General features: G+C 41.6%; 1 protein-coding gene across 1 annotated transcript; it reads right to left on the bottom strand.

The window, feature by feature from the left end:
• Positions 1-276: 276 nt before the first annotated feature.
• Positions 277-22242, bottom strand: slc6a13 (solute carrier family 6 member 13). Its single transcript, XM_076886031.1, has 15 exons — positions 22101-22242; positions 18022-18231; positions 17320-17454; positions 13073-13213; positions 12061-12142; positions 11693-11825; positions 11198-11332; positions 6619-6722; positions 6317-6441; positions 4906-5018; positions 4534-4671; positions 3976-4078; positions 3631-3731; positions 3278-3448; positions 277-2480 (listed from the first exon to the last, which is right to left on the bottom strand). The coding sequence occupies exons 1-15, from the start codon at positions 22105-22107 to the stop codon at positions 2316-2318; spliced, it is 1863 nt and encodes a 620-aa protein (XP_076742146.1). The 5' UTR covers positions 22108-22242; the 3' UTR covers positions 277-2315.
• Between the last annotated feature and the right edge of the window lie 60 nt (positions 22243-22302).

The raw sequence follows: 22302 nt of genomic DNA, 5'->3' as shown, positions 1-22302 counted from the left end.
TGTGGGCGGAAGCTGTTTGAGTCTTTTAGGCCTCGATGTCAGACTCCTGTAGCGCTTGCCCGAGGGCAGAGGTATGAACAGGTGATGTTGTGGGTGTTTACTGACCTTCATGATGTTTTTTAAGTACGATTAAGTACACTTTAAATTGTCAAAACATAAAATTCAGCATTTATTTTTTACCTATAGCGTAGACGTCCTGGTTGGGTTGTGTGATTTGAATGTAAAATTCTACATAAATGTTCATAACTGGAAATGAGGCATCACATACACAATTGCTAAAATGTAAAACATTTATTTGTAATCAAGGCCAACACAAATTCACTGAAGATGTCCCACAAAATATACACATGTAGTAGAAATATATGTTCCAAATGAAGGTATTTGTATTCATTCATTTAAAAAAAAGTGTTTTAGTGTATAAAATCTTATAACAAAAAGTGTTCATGCTCCAAAATCAGTGATCATATATTCATTTCAACATGAAAAGAAAAAGAAACACAGGCTGAAGTTCATTGCGATACAGCAGAAAGAGATAACAAGCTTCTTCTTCTTCTTCTTTTTTGGAATGAATCTCCTGCATTGGAACTCACTTCTGATATAATCTAAGTGGATCAACTGTCCCTTTGCTTTGGGTACCTTTTAACTTTATTTCATACATTCCCAGAATTAGACATAAGGCACATTAAAACAAGACTAAATTAAATCCATGTCAAGAATCTGAACATTTAACATAAACATTTAATATAAAACATCAATACAAATCTGCAGTGCCCAAAGCAGACCAAAATTATACAGAGAAGCCTTTAAAATGGTACAAACAGTGTTAAGATAAAAATAAACAAACAGAGTTTAAGTGGGTTGATCTGTAGAAATGTAACCAGTCTTTGTATCCTGAAGCATTGGTTACTAAAACACCTTGTGTAGTAATGTTTTTTGTGACTTTTTTTTTTTACCAATCCTGAGAGAACACCTCAACTGTTGGTGGATAAACAATGTGGTTCTCCTCTGTATACATTAAGCAGATTAATTTAAGCCCAGAGGGGTTTGTGAGCTGTGCGATCATGTGACACTTTCCTGCACTCAGTCTGCAGCAGACGGCTGTTAAATTTAATGAAGCAGCCAGAATGAGATTCACTGAACATTAGAGATGTCCACAACAGAAGAAAATGCTTCCTTAGAAAGCAGACAGTCAAATGTAAATTCTTTGCCACTGTGTAACAACAGTGTTTACATTGTCACGTTACTCTGCCACAGGCAAATGAGATGTCAACCCACTTTCAAATAACGGAAGTAAATCTTTGCGTAATGTTGCTGTTGCCATCATATGGTACAGTACTGTGCAAAAGTCTTGAGTCACCCCATCGTTTCTTTATACTGTTGATTTTTTTAGCGGTTGATCTCCAGGCTTTCTGAAGATGGTTTGCTTTTTCATTCATTCATCCCAATTCTTAGACCTGACTATTTTTGAAGGAATGTTTTTTTTTAATATATGACCTGTTTAACACTGACCTGTGAATTATTTGCAAAAACCTAAGTTGCCCAACTCCAGGTATTAACCGGTGTTGTGTCTACACACAACAGACAACTTAGCGAAAAATTCACTTTGAATTGTATCTTTAGGCACTTTACTAGCTGCCTGTTGCAAAAACAGTATTGTCATAGAAAGAGTATTTTTGCACTGGGAATCTTGTCAAAAATGATGGAATTATGAAAGCAAAAAAGTACTATCAAATTTTCACCCACCATGTAATACAATCTTGAACATGTCTGATTAGTAGTAATCCCAAACACACTGTCAATACAGTAAAAATGTACCTGGACAGAAAAACACACAGTGGAACACTAATAGTCAAGGATTGGCCTCCACATAGGCAACATTACTGAGGCGGTGTGGGATCATCTTAACAGAGAATGGAACAAAAGACAGCCAACAGCCAAAGAACATCTAAATGTCCTTCTGGAAGCCTGGAGAACTATTCCCAAAGGTTACTTTTTGCCTCACATGCTCTATTACCATGTATGGTTGCATGTTTCAGTAGATCACTGCACCCATTTCACATTTTGCTAGCAAAATATAAAGAAATGAAGGGCAGCTCAGGATATTTGCACAACACTGTGTACTGAAGACAACATGCAAAGAAGAAAGTTCCAGCAGCCAATAGCAGGTGAGCAGACTGTAAAAGTCTGCATACATGTCTGTTTTCACCAGCTTATCTTGTGAGGTAATACAGAGAGAACAGTGATGGGGCCAGTCACTGAGACCCTCACAGTGACAACTGACCTCTAAATAGACTCCGATTCCAATCCTCAAACTTCTAGCAATGAGACTCCTTTTCACCAACAGGGACGTAGCCATCTCGAGAGGGAGGTGCTTTCTGATGGAGGCTTTCACCGTCTGCTGCAAAGATGGCATGGAGTGCCTCCTGCTCCTGCTTTGTCTTTGGTAACTCAGTAGAAGGAGTGCTTAGAAGAACAAAACGCTGTGAACAGAAAATTGATTAAAAAACAAAGCATGTCAGTGATATGATGTCTGACAAACTGATTGATTGTTCTTCAATTTCTAATAAACCTTTTTTTAACTTAAAGACATTCATTATGATTTTGAAACTTGAACTCTGTGTGTCTTGTTTCTCTCCCTCTCTCTCTGTGCCATCATTTCATTTCACCCAGTTATTTGGATTTTCCGTATTACCACCTCTTTGGATTCATCTTGTTGCCTGCTGGAATGATCTCAGTGGGATTTGCAATGGATTCATTTCATCTCTGCCTTGCAGGACTAGTTGTCATTTATCTGTAAACTCATTAAAAGGTACTCTTGCTCATTTACCTGCTTGCTTGTGTCTGCATTTGGGACATGGTTTTGGGAAGGTGGGGGCATGGTAAGTTACGATGTTTTCCTGCTGAAAACCTGGAACAATATTCTTATTTGGTGAATACCTTAACCAACAGAAGATAGAAGTTCCCTTTATTCACTTAAGATAACGGTGTATATAAATAAATATATTCAAATATTGTGATGAATTCTATGGCAGCTGCCAATTTCAGACAATAGAAATAGTGAACGGATGATCCAGAACTTTTTCAAAGTAAAGCAAAAAGGAAATGCTCTTGAGATATGTATACATACTTCTGTAACAAAGAAGCAAACAAATTGAACTATTGTTCATTCAAAAATACTGAATTATGACGAATCTGACTGGTTTTGTTTCTGTGGTTCAATCTTTAAGGTGCCAGTTTTTTCATATGCACAGAAAAATCCAAACAGTTTCGGACTTACTTCTCTCAGTGTTCCTGGGGTATTGTACAGTTTGAATGCCATACAAAGGGGTATGCAAAGCATGGAGGACAGAGCCAGGATCCAGCCGATCCCATCCGCCCACAACGGGTACACATAATCATTGTTGTACTTCAAAGGTGAGTACTTGATTAAGGCAAAGGCAAAGGTTCCCTGTGTGAAGTATGATAACACTGATAAATAACTGACATTTAATACACCAGTGAATACTTTGACTGTATAATTTTGGTATCATCTTAAGATATTAGCCCAGTTTTATTGACATGTATTTCTAATTTTGACCAGCAGAGGTTGCTCTACTTTCAGAAGAGAACTGTTAATAAAGCAAAACTCACAAAGCATGTTGCAGGAGTGAAGAAAAGCCAGCAGTATTTAATGGCAGGGCCGGGGCGATAGCCAATCATATCCTCAATGTTATCATAGAAGCGATCTGCCCCTGTGGTCAGAGGAAAGTTGGATCAGTGTCAAGATTCCCCCTGACCAGTAGAGAGCTTAAAAACCCCAGCACACTATTATTTTAATAAAACAAGTTGCAGTTATTTTCAACTAGTAATGATCATTTCTTTAATTCCTTTGAACTCAAACCATCAATCTACACCTTTCATTTTATGGATGGTCTCTATTAGCAAATTAAGCACTGAGCATTTTTAAGTTCCGACAGTCTTAAATAACAAACTCACCATAAACCCAACCGATGCAAACTGTCTGAAAAATGGCTACGAAGAGCAGGCACATCCCACTGGCTGCATAGTAGTCAAAGAGTTGGAAGACATACATGCCTCCCTGTGGGTACAGACAGACAGACAGACAGACATGAGTTCACAAGTGTAAGATAAAACAAATGAAACACAACCTGCATGACGCAAAATATTGCTTTCAGGTCATTTATCCATTATGTGCCTGGATTTTACTAAAGTGGAAACAATTTGCCAACAACAAAAGTTATTCACAGTTGGCTGTGTCACAGCATGATTTGTGCCAAGTGACTGGATATGAAGGAATTTTAATAGGTTGCTAAAGAGAAGCTACAGTAGGTGAACTCAGGCACTTTAAATGAGTTTGGCAGACTGCTTGGCGACAGTCTGACTTAGGAAAAAATCATAAAAAAAAAAACCCAAACAAAATGCCCCAGTAAGTACTTCACTTAAATTCACAAGACCATGGATTGGTAGCATTTATGCTCAGTATCACTTTGAAATTATGTATGTATTAAAACTGAAAGAATTGCACAAACTAACCTCTGTCAGCATGATGAGGCCCAGGAAGAAGGATACTATTGCTACTGCCAGGATGAAGAGTTCCCTGCGGTTTTTACGGCGGAAGACGGAAGGATACATATCCACCACGGCTGTGACCAGGCTCTCCACACATACAAACTAATCAGGAAAAAAGCCAAAGTTATGAGATGTGCGTACTTTTTGATGTTGTGTACTGCATTTGTGTATGCATGTGCACAGACCAGCTGTTAATAAAAAGGTACTGAGCAACTGAGGAAAAATAGCAGAGCTGTACAAAGGCTACTAGTTGGGATTGTGTTCATATGACTATTATTTGAATTTTCTTTTTGTATGTGTTCTTGTGTGGGTTATTTTGCTACATGCTGGCCTCACCTGGCTGTCCAGTCCTAGAAATACAATCATAATGAAGAAGAAGCAGGCCCACAGAGGGGAAAAAGGCATCATGGTCACAGCTCGAGGATAGGCAATGAAGGCTAAACCTGGACCTGTCGTACACAGAAATCCCACTGAAGTTAGAATTTGTGTTTTTCTTTTCAATCAAGCACATATTTTGATATAATACCGACATGTTCAGTTCAACTGTCTGCGCTTTAGAAAATTGTATTCTGCCATGCATTGATTCACACCCAATAAACATCCTGCAGTACTGATCAATACACCGTATCTTTATATATACATCTATATGGATACATGAAAGCTCTGTGTGTTCCTCAAACTCGGGCCCTCTACAAACCGCCTGGGAGTTGGAGGTTCTGCACAGTATCTAAGCTTTTCCTAGGACTTTGCTCTTCTGGACGGAGACCCTTTGATGTTGTGCCTGTTGATTACCACTACATCTGGTTGGTTGCCAGCAGCTGGAACTCAAAGGCTGCAACACAGGACCTTTTCTCCTTGGTAGTGTCTCCTATCGGGACTTGGGGACATCTAGTCTATATTGTGCACAGATGTCCCTGTACACTATCCCAGCTGGGATATACTGCATCAACTTGCATCTTACATCCTGCTATTATATGTTGGATAGTCTTCACGACACCTTTGTACGGTCTGCAACTTGGGTCCTGTTGTCTATGGTGGACTCCTGCCTCTATGGATCTGATGGTATCTGTCAGAGGTACAGGCCAAGTTGGGGCTTGGTGGTCCATGACGGTTCCTCTTCTTGTTCCAATCACTGTCTGTCTTCAGCTGCCTCAGATCTCAACAGGGGCTGGGGGTGGGGCACTTATCTTCATCCTGCACTGTGACTCTGACACTCACTAATCCTCACCCCTTCCTCTATTCATTGTTCATAGTGCCTCAGGATTTTGGAGACCTCAGTGTATTGTGAGCAGTTTTTGTGTCTTGACATCAGAGGCATTTATCTCCTTATGTGGCTAGCTTATTATTCCAGAATTGAAATGAATTATGTCAATAGTGCTCAATACACCTCCCACTGTGCTATAGGCTCTGGATCTTCACCTTCAATAGTAGCTGTCTTCAACTGCTACAAACGCTATTGCACTCCCATGTATTGCATATGACCTCTCAGTTGGATTAGTAGCTTTACATCAATTCCACATTGTAAGTCCTTGTCCATATTAGCTTTGTTCCACTACCCACATCAGTATTTACTGGTTTCTCAACCCCTGGCATGGACCTTGATGTACAAACCTATCTATCTATCTATCTATCTATCTATCTATCTATCTATCTATCTATCTATCTATCTATCTATCTATCTATCTATCTATCTATCTATCTATCTATCTACCTACCTACCTACCTACACAATATAAGAACTACAAACCAGATTCAGCCACTTCTGAGATGGGCACATTTTGCTCGTTGGACATGAAGCCCAGGATGGAGAAGATGGCAAAGCCCGCAACAAAACTGGTACCACTGTTAAGGAAACAGAGGGCCACACAATCCCTGCAAACAGCACAACAAGAATATAGTCACTGAAAATAAATTGTTGAAAATATTACTGACATTACATGGAACAGAATTACTTGATATGCTCACATATATATATATGAGTGTAAAGCGTCTTTTGTCACTGGACAAAAGACGGAGAGAGAGAGAGAGAGAGAGAGAGAGAGTCATTACCTGTAGCAGTTGTTGTTATATTTGTTGTAGCTTCCTAGGGCAGTGAGGCAGCCAAGACAGATGGCGAATGAGAAAAAGATCTGAGTTCCAGCATCCATCCATACCTTTGAACAGAAATGAAACCAGATGAGGAAAGAAATACATTTTTAAAGACTCTTTAAAAAAAAAAAAGGATAAACTCAGACAGAAAAAGAAAAAAACGAATGTTTATCAGCTTTCTACGGTGTTGTGAAAAATATTTTCCCCTTCATCATTTCTTTCTTGTTTTTGATTTTAATATTTGTCATATTTTCATGTTTCAGACGATCAAATACAGTTTAATATTACAAAGCGCAGTTTTCAAATGATGATTTAATTTATTAACGAAAAAACCCAATCTAACCAAACCTACCCTGTATGAAAAAAATGGGATGACCTTAAGAGAATATATTTCCAACAGAATAATCAGATGTCCTTGACAACCAAAGAAAATACAGACAAGTTTACACATTATTTTGGTTTGCATATTTCTGTGTTCCTGAAAGGCTCAGTCCAGTTTGAATGTTTGGAAACAGACTTCAATCCATAACATTAAGCAAGAACTACATTCGCTGTTATTTTGTTTCTTTCTTCTGCTTCGAATTAAAAGAAACCTTTAACACCCACCCATAAAATTCTCTTTGCCCTCTTATCCAGTTTGCAGGAGCAGTTGACACTGGACAAAAGGCCAGATACAGCCCCACCAGATCACTGTGTGATCAGGGTAAGATAAGATTGTTTTGCACAACGGCAGCACCACACCCAAAAATGCAAATAGTGAACTCAGTCTTCGAAACCTCCCATGTCCCTTTTAATTTTTGAAAAAAGTCTAGAAAAGTACTGCTACTATCTCTGAAATCTCTTCTCACCCCACAACCCTGACATGAGCTTCCTAGTAAAGCCATTTCCACATCTAAGGCACAAAGCAGAGCACTCTTGGAACACTCACTCACACTTCAACATGTAAATGAGATTTCTCTTTCTAATTGCTTTTCTGGTAAAATGCTCCCACTGCACTGAGGCATTTTTCAAGGTAGCTGGCAGCCGGGACTGAAGATCTGACTGACAGTAACTCTGGACACATCATTACAACCAAAGGCAGATATTTTGAACTCTTAAACGCTTTACACTCAGCCTTGTCTAGGACTGCATACACGTGGCTTGTGTTCATTCTCTAAAGGACAATGAAGGAGGGGTGGGGCGAGTGTTTGGAATTCAAACAAAAGCAAGCACAAAGGAAACTGCAAGTGTCCTTGTTACCACCCATATTCCCAACCCACTCTCATGTGATTGTTAAAACGGTTTAAAGCAACCAGTTGTTTAGTTAGTTTAAAGGCACAAAAATGAGACAGGATTCAGTCCCTCATCATAAACCAGGGGTGGGCAACTCCAGGCCTCGAGGGCTGGTGTCCCTGCAGGTTTTAGATGTGTCCTTGGACCAACACAGCTGATTTAAATGGCTAAATTAGCTCCTCAACTTGTCCTGAAGTTCTCCAGAGGCCTGGTAATGAACTAATCATGTGATTCAGGTGTGTTGACCCAAGGTGAGATATAGAAACCTGCAGGACACCGGCCCTCGAGGCCTGGAATTGCCCACCCCTGTCATAAACCTACAATAACTGGCTTTATCTTTTAGCTGTTCAATGATCCTCCAGCTAGTCCTTAAGTGTGTCAGTCTTCTGCGTGAAGCTAAAAAGGGAAACTTTTCTCAATTTGGTAATGTCTCAATGCCAAGAGAAACATATTTTCTATCTCTTTTTTTCAGACAGACAGGATGATGGGTGGAGTAACTGTGTTAGCTTTAGGTGGATGGATGAGTACATAAAGTCAAATTCTAAACATAGAATGCAAATTTGGCCATTCAGTAACAGCCTTCAAAGCTTTATTGTTTTAATTGTGTTGCTCGATACTGAGCTTGCTGGGATGTTCCTTTTTGCTTTTTTTGAGCAACCACCCCAATGTGGCTAGTGACTTTATGAGGCCATAAAAGTGAACAACACAAAGTAACAGTGCACTCAATTCAAAATCTTAAGTGCTGTATCCGGTGTTTGCTTTTGACAAATCTGAAAAGCTTTTCTTAAGAGCAAAAAGGCAAAGCAGTGAAAATCTATCTGAACCTGAAATCACATCTTTGCCTATGGGATGGATCAAACAGTCATGCTGACAATTTCTCGTAAACAGTGGTGACTTTCCAAGAAATTACAAATGTACAATACAACAAAAACGTTAAAGATGATTCAGTACATATGTTTAGAAATTTTTGGTGTTAAAAGCTGCCAGTCTCACAGTGAACCATTAAGTACATGATCAGGCCAACCGTCTACGAAAGGTCTGGGAGTTGAAGGTTCTGCACAATATCTTAGCTCTTCCTAGGACTCTCTGATGTTGAGCCTGGAATCTGTTGAAGCTGTTCTTCCAGTTTTGGGGTTACAACTCTTAATGTTCCTGTAACTACTGGAAATGCTTTGGCCTTATATTCCATATCTGTTCCAGTTGTTCCTTCAGGCTCTGGTACTTCTCTATTTTCTCGTGTTTCTTCTTCCTGATGTTGCTGTATGCTGTAATTGTCACGTCTATCACAACTATGTCTGTGAAGGTTCTCAGTCATCCAGGTCATCGTAGTCAAAGGAGCTTGCAAAGAAAAGCGTCTGGACTTCTTTAAGTTGCTTGAAGACGTTTCACCTCTCATCCGAGAAGCTTCTTCAGTTCTAAGGTCAAATGGTGGAGAGTCCCAGATATAAACCTAGTGGGAGTGACCCCCCACAGAGGGACAAAAGGACCCCCTGATGATCCTCTAATCGCCTGAGCCAAGGTGGGAAACTGGGCGTGGGTCCCAATCAGCCAGAGTTTCGGGTGTGTTCATTGTGAAACCTGGCCCCACCTTATCATGCGAATTCCTGAGGTCAGATGGCCCAGGATGTGAGTGGGCGTTAAGGCGTCTGGGAAGGGATCTCAAAACTGGATTATAGATGGCAGAGAGTTGGTGTCGTAAACCCCCGCCTCTGTTCAAAGATGGTCGCTCACAGTGGACATAGATGGCTTCTTTCACTCCTCTTTCAAACCATCTGTCCTCTCTGTCCAAAATGTGAACATTGGCATCCTCGAAAGAGCGTCCTTTATCCTTAAGATGCAGATGGACTGCTGAGTCTTGTCCTGTGGAGGTGGCTCTTCTGTGTTGTGCCATGCGCTTGTGAAGTGGCTGTTTGGTCTCTCCAATGTAGAGGTCTGAGCATTCCTCGCTGCACTGTACAGCATACACCACATTGTTAAGTTTGTGTTTTGGCGTTTTGTCTTTCGGGTGAACCAGTTTCTGTCTGAGCGTGTTGCTGGGTCTGAAATACAGGAGAAACTCAGGAGAGTTTTCTCCAAGCATGACATCCCAGTGTATTTCAGACCCAGCAACACGCTCAGACAGAAACTGGTTCACCCGAAAGACAAAACGCCAAAACACAAACTTAACAATGTGGTGTATGCTGTACAGTGCAGCGAGGAATGCTCAGACCTCTACATTGGAGAGACCAAACAGCCACTTCACAAGCGCATGGCACAACACAGAAGAGCCACCTCCACAGGACAAGACTCAGCAGTCCATCTGCATCTTAAGGATAAAGGACGCTCTTTCGAGGATGCCAATGTTCACATTTTGGACAGAGAGGACAGATGGTTTGAAAGAGGAGTGAAAGAAGCCATCTATGTCCACTGTGAGCGACCATCTTTGAACAGAGGCGGGGGTTTACGACACCAACTCTCTGCCATCTATAATCCAGTTTTGAGATCCCTTCCCAGACGCCTTAACGCCCACTCACATCCTGGGCCATCTGACCTCAGGAATTCGCATGATAAGGTGGGGCCAGGTTTCACAATGAACACACCCGAAACTCTGGCTGATTGGGACCCACGCCCAGTTTCCCACCTTGGCTCAGGCGATTAGAGGATCATCAGGGGGTCCTTTTGTCCCTCTGTGGGGGGTCACTCCCACTAGGTTTATATCTGGGACTCTCCACCATTTGACCTTAGAACTGAAGAAGCTTCTCGGATGAGAGGTGAAACGTCTTCAAGCAACTTAAAGAAGTCCAGACGCTTTTCTTTGCAAGCTCCTTTGACTCTATCACAACTACATTTTATGCTTCTTGTTAACCATCTCTATATATGCTTGGTTGCCAGCAGCTGGAACTCAAAGTCGTCATCTTAATATATTCACAGATACTCTGTTGTTTAATCCTGCATTGTGGCTCTGACACTCACTAACCCTCACCCTACTTCTTATTATTTTTCATAGATTCTTAGGATGCTGGACTTTGACTGGGGACCTCTGCATTGTGAGCAGGTTTTAAGTCAGTTTATATCAAGTTTCTCTCCTTAACCCAAATTTTATTAGCTTGTCTCTCAGATGCCACAGTCTTGCCAAATTAGCAGATGGATCAGTCAGTACTTGTCTAGTGGAACAGATGAAAGGCTGTGTTTCCCAGATTTGATCTGCATGCCTGGACATATGTTTTTCTGACAAGGTGAACCACTGTTCACCACCTCAGCACAAGTGTATTGTTTTTTTTTAACTTACTTGGGGGTCAGACAGTCGATTGATGTCGGGGTAAAGGTAGAAGTGGATTCCAATGGAGGCGCCTGGCAGTGTTACTCCTCTGATCAGGAGAACCAGGAGCATTACATACGGAAAAGTAGCTGTGAAGTAAACTACCTGGAAGGAAACAACATTTTCTTGTGATTCTAACATCTTTTATAACAATTCCTACCATTCTATTTTTTTGATTTCAATTAAACGTGTTATTTTCTCTCTTTTTTTCCAAAATGTGACTTCTTTAGTCTGCAAAAATTTCAAATGTGAAAAAAAAGTAGAATATCTTTCGTAGCATTAAGCAGTGCAGATTTTCATTATATGAGTTTGGTTAAACGCAAATCTTTGTTTTTCATTTATTACAAACAACAAAAGACTGGCAGAAGATTGGTATTTAATGGTGCACATCAATAACACAGATGCTGTTCTAACTGTGAATGTTTAGCACGGGAGGGTTTATTATTATTATTTTTCTTTTTTTACCTTGCCTGTGGATTTCACTCCCTTCCATACACAGAAGTAACAGATTACCCATGCAAAGGCAAGACACAGAGCCAGATCCCAGTTCAGAGAACCAATGTGGTCAATACCTGAAGATATTCTCAGTACTCTGCGCCTAAATCGAAAACATACGCACAGGAGAAAAACTAATTATCATACCTAATGTACTGATACAAACCCTTAGGAACCAGAAGCTAAGAGTTAAAAAGCGGAGAGAAACAAAAATAAGACAACTTTGAACAAGTAGTTTGACCTAATTTAATCCAAACCTCTAGAAGAAATTTTTTGTTTAGTAAATCTGTTGGTATGTAAGGTCATTTGAGGACATGGTCAAACAAAAGGACACTTACTCCCAGAACTCAATGACAGGAGAGGTGGTGTTCTCATGGTGATTGATGGAGGTATTCCCCTTCTGCAATGGCATACAGGAATCTTGAATGAAGGACAGACAAAAAGACATTCAATCCTGTGAAGAAATCCAAGCGTTCTCCAAGGTTTCCAAGTTACACACAGGCAAGACAAACAAGTGCCGACACTGAGACAGACAGAAACAGTTTTCCTGCAGCATTCACTCCCTTTATTCAAAAATATGGGAAAAAAATCACAAAAGGACGTTTTATCTGCATCCCTAAAAGTAGTCTTTAGAGACCTTTAGAGATGCTGACCTAGGTATCCTTGATTAAAGATTACACCAATAGTATGTGCAGCACCGGCAAAAATTTTCGGCACTTCACATGCTAAAATTCTTAAACATCGTAATTCAGTTGGCAGTGACTCCAAACATACAGATACAGATGCCAAAGAACTGTCAGTGACAAGAAGAACAAAGAGTCTGCCCCTTCCACTCCTCCTGTGGTTTACATGGATATTAACTGTTCTGAAATGTTGCATATTGTGTATGACAGGTTGTCTACACTTGAATACAAAAAATTGTATGACAGAAAGGACCAATCACAGAAATTCCATGAGGTATTATAATTGGCTGGTTTCTATGATCTTAACCAACATAAAAATGATCAGCATCCCTTTTTCTCAGTTTATTGTATCACAATTGTGTTCATTTATATATGTATTTATCTATAGACAGCCTACAGAGAGGGCTTTTCAACCAATCCAAACTGCCCGACATGGATGACACTGTGTGTAGGTCACATTTGCTGCTTTTGTCTATTGAGAATAAAAAGATGCTCTTCCATTATTGTTCATAGTGACAGTGTAAGATACTTGAATATTGTATTTATGTATTGTGTTAGAATATGGCCATTAAAGAAATTTACCCTATGTGGACAGCAAAGTCATAAACACCAATAAGAATTTTCTTAAGTTTATATGATAAGCAGAGATACAAAATCTTTGTCTTACTTGTGTTCCAGCTATTGTTGCAGGATGCCCAGGGCAGATCCCAGGTGAAGGAGTGGAACAGAAAGAAGATGGCCCAGGCTAACACAATAATGTAGTAGATGTTCAGCAGAGCAACAATTACCTGGCTGCCATAACCCAGGCCTGAAACAGAAAACACGCTTTTGGTGATAAGCAATAAAATACCACTATTACCAATCCTTTGACTTGATTGGTCAGGCCAGTTAGGTCATTATTTTTCCGCAGTACCTGTCGCTGAACCAACATACAGTCAGGTAACTGTGCAAATGTATTGTTTAGTGTAGTTCCACAGAGGTGTACTTTAATATTGTCACATTCTTGTGACATGTACTAGTCGAAGCACAGCTGGAGATGTACTGAATCTGTTTTTATCACTTGTTAACAGCAGCCTGTAAACACTAAAGCTCCACTGAAGCTAATTGTGCTGTGTCTGATGTGATCCACCCAAAGTTGTCAGTTCAAGTAAGGAAAAAGTTTCAGTTACATGACTGTTTCCTTCACTCGACCCTGCACAACTTGCAATCCCCTATATCCATTTACTTTGTACTGTATCTTTTTTCAGTGTTGTTCTACATTTTTGTTAGGAATACTCTGTAGTTCACAAGCAGCTGCTGCAGACACATTTACATTTAACACGTGAATTAGACAAATGTATCCATGTATGGTACTGTTAACACCATAAAATATCCATAAAATTGTCATGGTCCTGGGTCTTTTGACCCAGCGTTTTAAGTTTGAGTTTATTTTGTTCATTAGGTTATCTAAGTTCATTTGGTTATTAGACTCCTTGTGTTTTCTTCCCCTGTATTTAAGCTTCCCCTCACCCTTCATGTTTCATGCTGCGTGTCTTATGTTATCAAGTTTGTATTATTATGCCTAAGTGTTTCTAGTTATTATTTTCCCCTCGTGTTTCCAACCATGTTAAATCTCCCCTGCTCTTCATGCGTTTCATGTCTGTGTCTTACGTTGTCAAGTTCGGGTTGTCATGTCTATGTCTCATTATGTTTCCTGTTTTATTGTGAAGAGGTCTGGTGTTCTGTGTTCATCATGTTCAGTTTTACTCTCCCACTGTGACGTCATTATGTTCATGTGTGCCAGCTGTTTCCTCATGTGTCTCCACTTCCCCTAATCACCTCCTGTGTATTTAAGTCCTCTGTTTTCAGTGTGTGATTGTCAGGTCGTCTGTTGTCCACGCCATGTTTCCTATGCCATGCTTCCAAGTTTCTTGTCTAGGTTTTTCTTATTGTTTGTTTAGATTTCCCAGTTTAGGTTTGTGTTAATTTTGCTTCAGTTTGCCTTGCCCTTTGTTTGTACCTTTTTTTACCAGCCATATTAAACGGCTTGCTTTTTGTTAACATTCAAGTTTTGTTCCCTGTTCCTTGGAGTCTGCATTTTGGGTCCTTTTTCAATTCATACAGTCTGCCCTCGCCAGACTGTGACAGAACGACCTGACCAGAATGGACCCAGCAGACATCTTTGAGGATTTTTGGGAGTTCAGCACTCGTGTGACCATTCTCCATGGACAGTGGAAAATCTATTCTGCGTGCAGACAGGAGAGTGAGGAGTCAGTTAGAGTTCAGCTGTACCGGATTCTGTCTGCATACCCGGCTTACATGGAGGGATTGTCGGAGGATTTGCACGGCTTCATCCACACCGTGTTGCCAAAGCAGCCCCCCAGCATGCAGACTGAATTACTCCAGCCCCTCTGTGACGCAGCCCTCCCTATGCCAGCTATAGGAGCTAAAGTTGGCGTGTTGAGTCTCCCGCCTGTCTCCATGTCCATGTCGCCACTGCAGCAGACAAGTGTTGCGTTTTCCTCACCTCAACCGGTGGCTGCTTCCAGCGCTACATTCATCTCAGCCGTAGCGGCGCCGGCCTCCACGACCACGGCTTCCAGGAGGAGGCGGCGTCCAGGTCGTCACCACGGCTCACAGCAACATGAGGTGGGTGATTGTATTCTGAATCCACGCGTTTTTTTCTAAGGACAATATTGGAACAAACACTGCCTTAAAGGTTCATGGGCATGTTTATGAAATCACTAAGACTGAAAAATCACCAGCCAAGTCTTCCACGGAATATCTTATCCCTCTGCACAATTACCTAGCATCCCAGTGTATTGATCATGCTATGAACTTTGCTTCCAAGAAGCCAAATTATAAGACTGTTTGCACTGGAAGTGCTAGCCATGAGGCTCAGCTAAGCTACTGTGGGACCGAGATCCAGGCCAGGTTGGAGCCAGGGGCTAAGTTGGAGTTTGTGCAGCCTTTTCCTGTGTCTGCTGGCGGGCCCGAGGAGCCCGTCCAGCCTCGCGCCTCGTCAGCTGGCGGGCCCGAGGAGCCCGTCCAGCCTCGCGCCTCGTCAGCTGGCGGGCCCGAGGAGCCCGTCCAGCCTCGCGCCTCGTCAGCTGGCGGGCCCGAGGAGCCCGTCTGGCCACCTTCTGCTTCACCACCTGTGGCTGCAGCGCCACCTCCTGCGGCTCCCGTGCCGCCGCCTGCAGGACCACCACCTGCTGCGCTACTGCTTGCTGCTTCTACGCCTCAGCCCGAGGACGACGCCTCACCTGGTTCTGCCACACCTCAGTCTGAGAACTCATACGAACTCATTTCACCCACTATAGACTGTGTGTTGCTGCAACTTGAAAAGCAACCTGCCTCGTCAGCTGGAGGGTCCGAGGGGACCGTTCAGCCGCCACCTGCGGCCGCCTCGTCTGGTCCAGCTTCGTCAGAGTCTTCAGCCTCGTCTGGCCCGGCCTCGCCTGGTCCTGTTGTGCCAGCTGGAGGTTCAGCCAAGCGCGCCCAGCATCCTTCCACGCCATCGCCTGCAGCGCCGCCACCTGCGGCTTCCACGCCATCGCCTGCAGCGCCATTATCTGTGCCTGCCACGCCTCAGCCTTGTCTCCTTCCACCTGCCAAGCCACGTCCAGGTCCAGCACGGCTGTTTCCGGAGCCTGTCAGGACAGCCTGTCGACAGAAACCAACCAAACCATCCAAGGATTATCGTCCACGCCGTCGACCACCCGCCAAGCCGCCCGACAGGTCTCGTCCATGTTGCCGTCGGCCACGAGCCAAGCCGCCAGAGTGTGGCCAGCCATGCTTGCTTCGCCACTGCCACCTTCCACATGGCCGGCCCCCTGAACCCTTGAACTATGGACTACTGTGCCATCGGCCTCCAGGTCGGCCACCTGAACTACGCCGCCATGAACTCCTTTTCTGCCGAGATCATGGTCGCCCTCCTGAAACAGGGTCTCGGACTCTTAAGCCCTTGTGTTTGGACTGAGTGCTTCAGATTCTTTGTTTTTGTGGTTTTGTTTCTGGCCCTCCGTCCTGGACCCCCGCCGCCCGCCCTGGGTGGGTTGTTTTGGTTTATTTCATGTTTGTTTTCTTGTTGCTGCATTTCTTCATGGTTTTGGGCGTCTGGAATCCGCCCTTGAAGGGGGGGCTCTGTCATGGTCCTGGGTCTTTTGACCCAGCGTTTTAAGTTTGAGTTTATTTTGTTCATTAGGTTATCTAAGTTCATTTGGTTATTAGACTCCTTGTGTTTTCTTCCCCTGTATTTAAGCTTCCCCTCACCCTTCGTGTTTCATGCTGCGTGTCTTATGTTATCAAGTTTGTATTATTATGCCTAAGTGTTTCTAGTTATTATTTTCCCCTCGTGTTTCCAACCATGTTAAATCTCCCCTGCTCTTCATGCGTTTCATGTCTGTGTCTTACGTTGTCAAGTTCGGGTTGTCATGTCTATGTCTCATTATGTTTCCTGTTTTATTGTGAAGAGGTCTGGTGTTCTGTGTTCATCATGTTCAGTTTTACTCTCCCACTGTGACGTCATTATGTTCATGTGTGCCAGCTGTTTCCTCATGTGTCTCCACTTCCCCTAATCACCTCCTGTGTATTTAAGTCCTCTGTTTTCAGTGTGTGATTGTCAGGTCGTCTGTTGTCCACGCCATGTTTCCTATGCCATGCTTCCAAGTTTCTTGTCTAGGTTTTTCTTATTGATTGTTTAGATTTCCCAGTTTAGGTTTGTGTTAATTTTGCTTCAGTTTGCCTTGCCCTTTGTTTGTACCTTTTTTTTTTTTTTTTTTTACCAGCCATATTAAACGGCTCGCTTTTTGTTAACATTCAAGTTTTGTTCCCTGTTCCTTGGAGTCTGCATTTTGGGTCCTTTTTCAATTCATACAGTCTGCCCTCGCCAGACTGTGACAAAATGATTTCTTGGGAACACAAGTTGATTACCTTCAAACAAAGGGCAGATTTTCCTCCAGCAGGTAATGCCTCCCTCACTGGTGTACTGACCCAACGCTGTCTCCAGGAAGAAGACAGGGATCCCACAAGCAAACAAGAAGATGAGGTATGGTATAAAAAAGGCACCTGTACACACACAGATTGAAGGAAAAGTTGACTAAGTTGTTTTCAACATGTCCTCGAGCAATGTGGTGCAGTTAGGACTGCTGCATCTTGAAGTTATTGTACACATACTGCAAGGTAAGGTTGCAAAAAAGTTTCTAGTAAAACATCCTGCTCCAAAGTTATTTTGCTAGAAGTTAAGCATGAATTGGCTCATTCTTCATATTTTTAAAGGATTTAACAAGCCTGGCCTACTTATTCACTATTTTATTGATTGTCTTGGAATTTCACACGTTAGCTCATGTATTTTTTTTCTTTCAACGCTAATGCATACGATAGTAATTATAAAAAATGATAATTAATCCAACTTTCAAGCAAAGCACTTGCAGTTTATCAGTTTAATTTGCATGCTAGGTGGACTACTCTTTCCAAAGGAAATGATGCATAAAGTCTACTACATCTACTAATCTGAAGTGTCTTGTGGCTGTAATCTTGCCACCAGACCCTGATGCAGTGTATGACTATGTAAATGCAAAAATAAACTAAAGATAACGAGGTAACGAGCAAAAAACGTTCATTGGCGACACTCACCTCCTCCATTCTTATAACAAAGGTAAGGAAAACGCCAGACATTCCCAAGGCCAATAATTTCTCCTGCCACGGACAGAATAAACTCAACCTTGTTCCCCCATTGTCCCCTTTCTGTCATCTTCTCCTCTGTACTGGGTACAATGTCCAGCGGCCTGCTGTGCCCATTAGAAGCTTCCACCTTGGACGTGTTTTCCATATCGTTTGATTGACCTAAGAAATTGAACATAACATAGTGTCAGGATTTGTTTTAAAGGCAGAGAATAAAGCTTTCATTCAGAAGGCATTTATGGCTTGTCCAATTTCAGTAGAGCTTAAAGGTAGATTGCTGAAAAACGTCATGCATTATTTGTCCCAGTCACTCTCATTTCAATTCAACCATGACAGCAGTTCGTACAGACTGAACTTTTTTGTCTATAAAATTAACACGTTTGATTGCTTCATAAAAAGTGTTTCTATACATTTGTGGTGATACGCAGCTGCAACAATTCTGACTGAGATTTGTTTCTGCATTTTTATCTGTGAAAATGTTTGCATTCAGGATAATGCACCAACAACCTCAACAGGAGATTAAGCAATTTCAGGACCTTGGGTAGTTCTTGGTGAACATTTATATGATGTGCCATCTATTATTGTATTTACAAAAGCCAAAATGTATGCCATCTTTTTTGTGCGTTGAATGAGGTCAGCAATTACTTGAGGTTATGTGACCACATTAGAAGTTGGTCAGGACCTCTGCCAAACCCTGTTTTGGGGCCAGCACTACTGAAAGAATTTCTCTCTATGGAGGAAACAGACAGCTCACTGACTGTGCTCACTCCTGTCAGGTTGCATTAACAGGCTTCTCACAGTCCGTCTGTTACCCCTTTTCCCTCTCTGGAACACATTATGGTCACTGCTGCAGTCCTGCATCCTTCTGCAGGAAACACGCTCACACTAATCCGATTACAAAAATGCACCAATTTTTTTTTTTTCACCCCAAACATCCACACAAACACAAGTTACATGTAGTGTGACCTAGTTTAACAGGAGTAGTTTCTCCATGTTTTCTATGTTTACTTCTGAAAACAGCACAGGGGATAGAAGGTTCATTTATCACAAAGCCTTGTGTGAAGCCATCTTCAGGAATTCGCTCCTGCTGATAAAGGGCAGAGGTGGAGCACAAAAGTGACTTTGTATGTGATGTGTACATAGGGATGGAGGTTAGAACCACTTTAGGAGCCAAAATCTCAGCGGCAGAGCCAAATTGTGGCCGAGGTAAAAAATAGAGCTCTTGTTTTCGGAAGCTACTTGGTGGGAATGAAGGCTCAGTTCAACAAAAGTGGAGTGGCCTTGCAGCCAGATCACAGTTTACCTCCCCTTTTCAGTTTCTCTGTGGGCCAAGTGCCTCACTTCAAAAAGCATAATTTTAATAGGCTCTAAAAGATCGAACTTACAATAGCCTTTCCTTGCTGAAATAGTAGGTATTCACACACGTTCAATACAGGACATCAGAGAAGAGGCACACTGTGAGAAAATGTGCCAAAACTGGGAACAAGCTCATGGAGGCAAAAAGGACCTTCTTCCTAGGAAACGGAGCCAACATTTCCTCTTTCTGAAACATAATGGGCTGACTGAACCACTGAGTGACCGACAGACTGAGCTACTGAATGACTGGCCGACTGACTGAAGGTTAGGCTGACTTTGTGGTCCAGTACTGTATTGTAAATACATCAAAGTCGGTAAATAATTATTGTAAACTAAATTTTTAGTATTCAAAATGTTGCCTGATAAGTAGGGCTATATTATAAGATCTGGGTTTTGTGTCCTTATAATAGGATTCTGAACTGAGTCAAAAAATATTCACATATAGGTGAATTCACAGGGCTATTATTTTCAAATCCAAAATCTGACTGACTTAATTTTGAGTGGGTAACACTGTGAACATAAATACTGTAAATCTATAAGGAAATTAGCCTGTGGAAAGAAGTTAAAAAGTTTACTTGTAATGGTTGTGCACAACTTGATCATTGACGTGCAAATTGTCATGACCACTGATCAACAACCATTGATCAAAGACCATTGATCAGTGGCCTAGTTTAAGTCATTGTGCAAATGTACTGTTTATAAGGTTGTGAAAACCTGCAGTCAGCTGAGACTGAAGAAGTCACTTGGATGAGTGCCGAAGCGTTCCTCCCACTGAAAACACTACGTTCAGATGAACAGAATCAGCCTTTTGGATATTTGATCTTAAGTGGGCCCAAAGAGTGAAACTACACTTTCCACATTTAATCCCTGAGATTATGAAATAATGAAATTTTTACAATTTACAATTACAATTTTGGCAGCACATCTCAGTTTCTCTACATGATACATGTGTAAAATTACAGAAAAGGTTCCAGTAGCTCACTGACTGTCCCATATTCATAAAACGGACGTTTCTATAGTAGACAGTGAAATATAGCAATTTTTCTGTCATTTAATTGTTTATCTATTACTGAACTGAACATTGGTGCATAATGAATGGCTGTAGGGTAGGTCTTTATCAGCAGTGAAAACTGTAAAGTTTTTTTTTTTTTAAGTTAAGTTTCCAATATTTATACGGTACCTTCTTTAATATTTTGTAAACCCATTCAGCAGGCCGGATTGCAGTCTTTGCTGATCGATTCTGACTATGTTTGACATCCCCTGCTCTAAGTTCAGTGGGACTGTAAACAGTAATGTATTAAAAAAATCTGTTATCACTCAGATAGGCTGGAAGAAAACTCAACAACTTGATCTATGGCAAAGTTATTTCACAATCAACGGGTTATTTTTCCTCCCTCTAAAGCTTAGTTAGGTTGTGTTTTACAAGACTAAAACGGTTGTGTTCAGTGATGTACTCAGAAAGGTGTAGTTTTGGTTCCAGCAGACATAACTTCCATCGATGTCCAACAATCAGACTAAGTTTACACAGTTGCGATTATCCTGTAATTAGGCAACAAGTTCTCGGGTTGATGAATAATCAATTCCGACACCACGTAAGAACACTGAATGTAACGTTTTCTGCTGCAAGCTACAAACTGAACGGTTATGTAACGACACTCATCTTTCACTTTTTCACTAAAGCATTTCAGTTTCCACGCCTGCTTGGTTGGAATGGTAGAGGAGTCAACTGGATCCGCGCTCCCTGTCCAGTGCGCGCTCCCGACGCATTGGAAACAAATTCTGTCGGGGATAACTACCTTGGCACGACACCTGCCATAACCTGTTCTCGGAAGAGATCCATTACGAAATAACCGCACACTGCTGTTAGCTAACGGTCGGAGCCTCATTATGTGCAACTTGCTCTGAGTGCACGTGTTAGGAAGAGGAGCCCCGGTCATTATTTGACTGTGAGATGCCAAGAACCAACAGCACGGAGATTTCTCAAGGCTATTTTCCTCACACTTTGTTTTCATAATCACGTTTTAATACTGAACACCACACTGTCGGTCAGCTGTGTATATTTCCTGTCGTCACTATATCAAATCCTCTCACGCCATCTACTCTAAAATTACACGTTGTAAGTTGCATTGCTTGTATGTGGACACTGGATTTATCGGCCATCAGTTAAATACTGCACGAGAAGTCGTCTCAGAGATAAATGAATAAGCTTAGCCTTTGAGCTAATCAATCAGTTTTTCTGACATTTTGTAATTTTTGATGTTACATCTAAGAAAAAAAATTAATGCTTGATAGACACAATGCAATGAAAAGCACAGCTAGTTAATAAGAATTGCGTTTTAATCAAAAGCTCTTGCTTTAGATGAGAAGTGCATTTAATCAGGTTTTGCAGGCTTTCTTTTTAATGAACAGAACTAATAACTGCAGACAATGAAGGAAACGGCTTGCTGAAAAAATGTTAGTACGTTTTTTTGTTTTTGTCTTTTTACACAGCAGTACTTCATGGACAAATCGGGAACTAGTGCAGAGATCAGGTTAATAAACTAAGTGTCCCAAGAGCTTTCACTAAGCTTCTGTACCAAATAAGTTTGAAGCTTTCTGGAGCAATGACTTCACTTATTTTTTTTCATCTGTGAACCCAGAACAATATAAAGTGTTTAATAATCAAAGCTACTCACCTTTCATAGTGTTAAAGTGTGACAGTTTCCAGGAGAGAGCAGATCATATGGAGCTCTGCTGCCGCTTCAGGTTTCACTATATAACACGCTTGTTATATAGTGAAGGGGGCGGAGAAATTGGAAACTTTGGTGAAGCTGAGTGATTTTCCCTCTGCTTTGCCCCATAAGCGCGCGCGCGCGCGCGCGCGCGCGCGCACACACA

The sequence above is a fragment of the Maylandia zebra genome, linkage group LG7 (assembly GCF_041146795.1).
Source record: "Maylandia zebra isolate NMK-2024a linkage group LG7, Mzebra_GT3a, whole genome shotgun sequence".
NCBI lineage: Eukaryota > Metazoa > Chordata > Actinopteri > Cichliformes > Cichlidae > Maylandia > Maylandia zebra.
The sequence above is the reverse complement of the archived record's forward strand: the minus strand, read 5'-3'. Positions and strand labels throughout refer to the sequence as shown.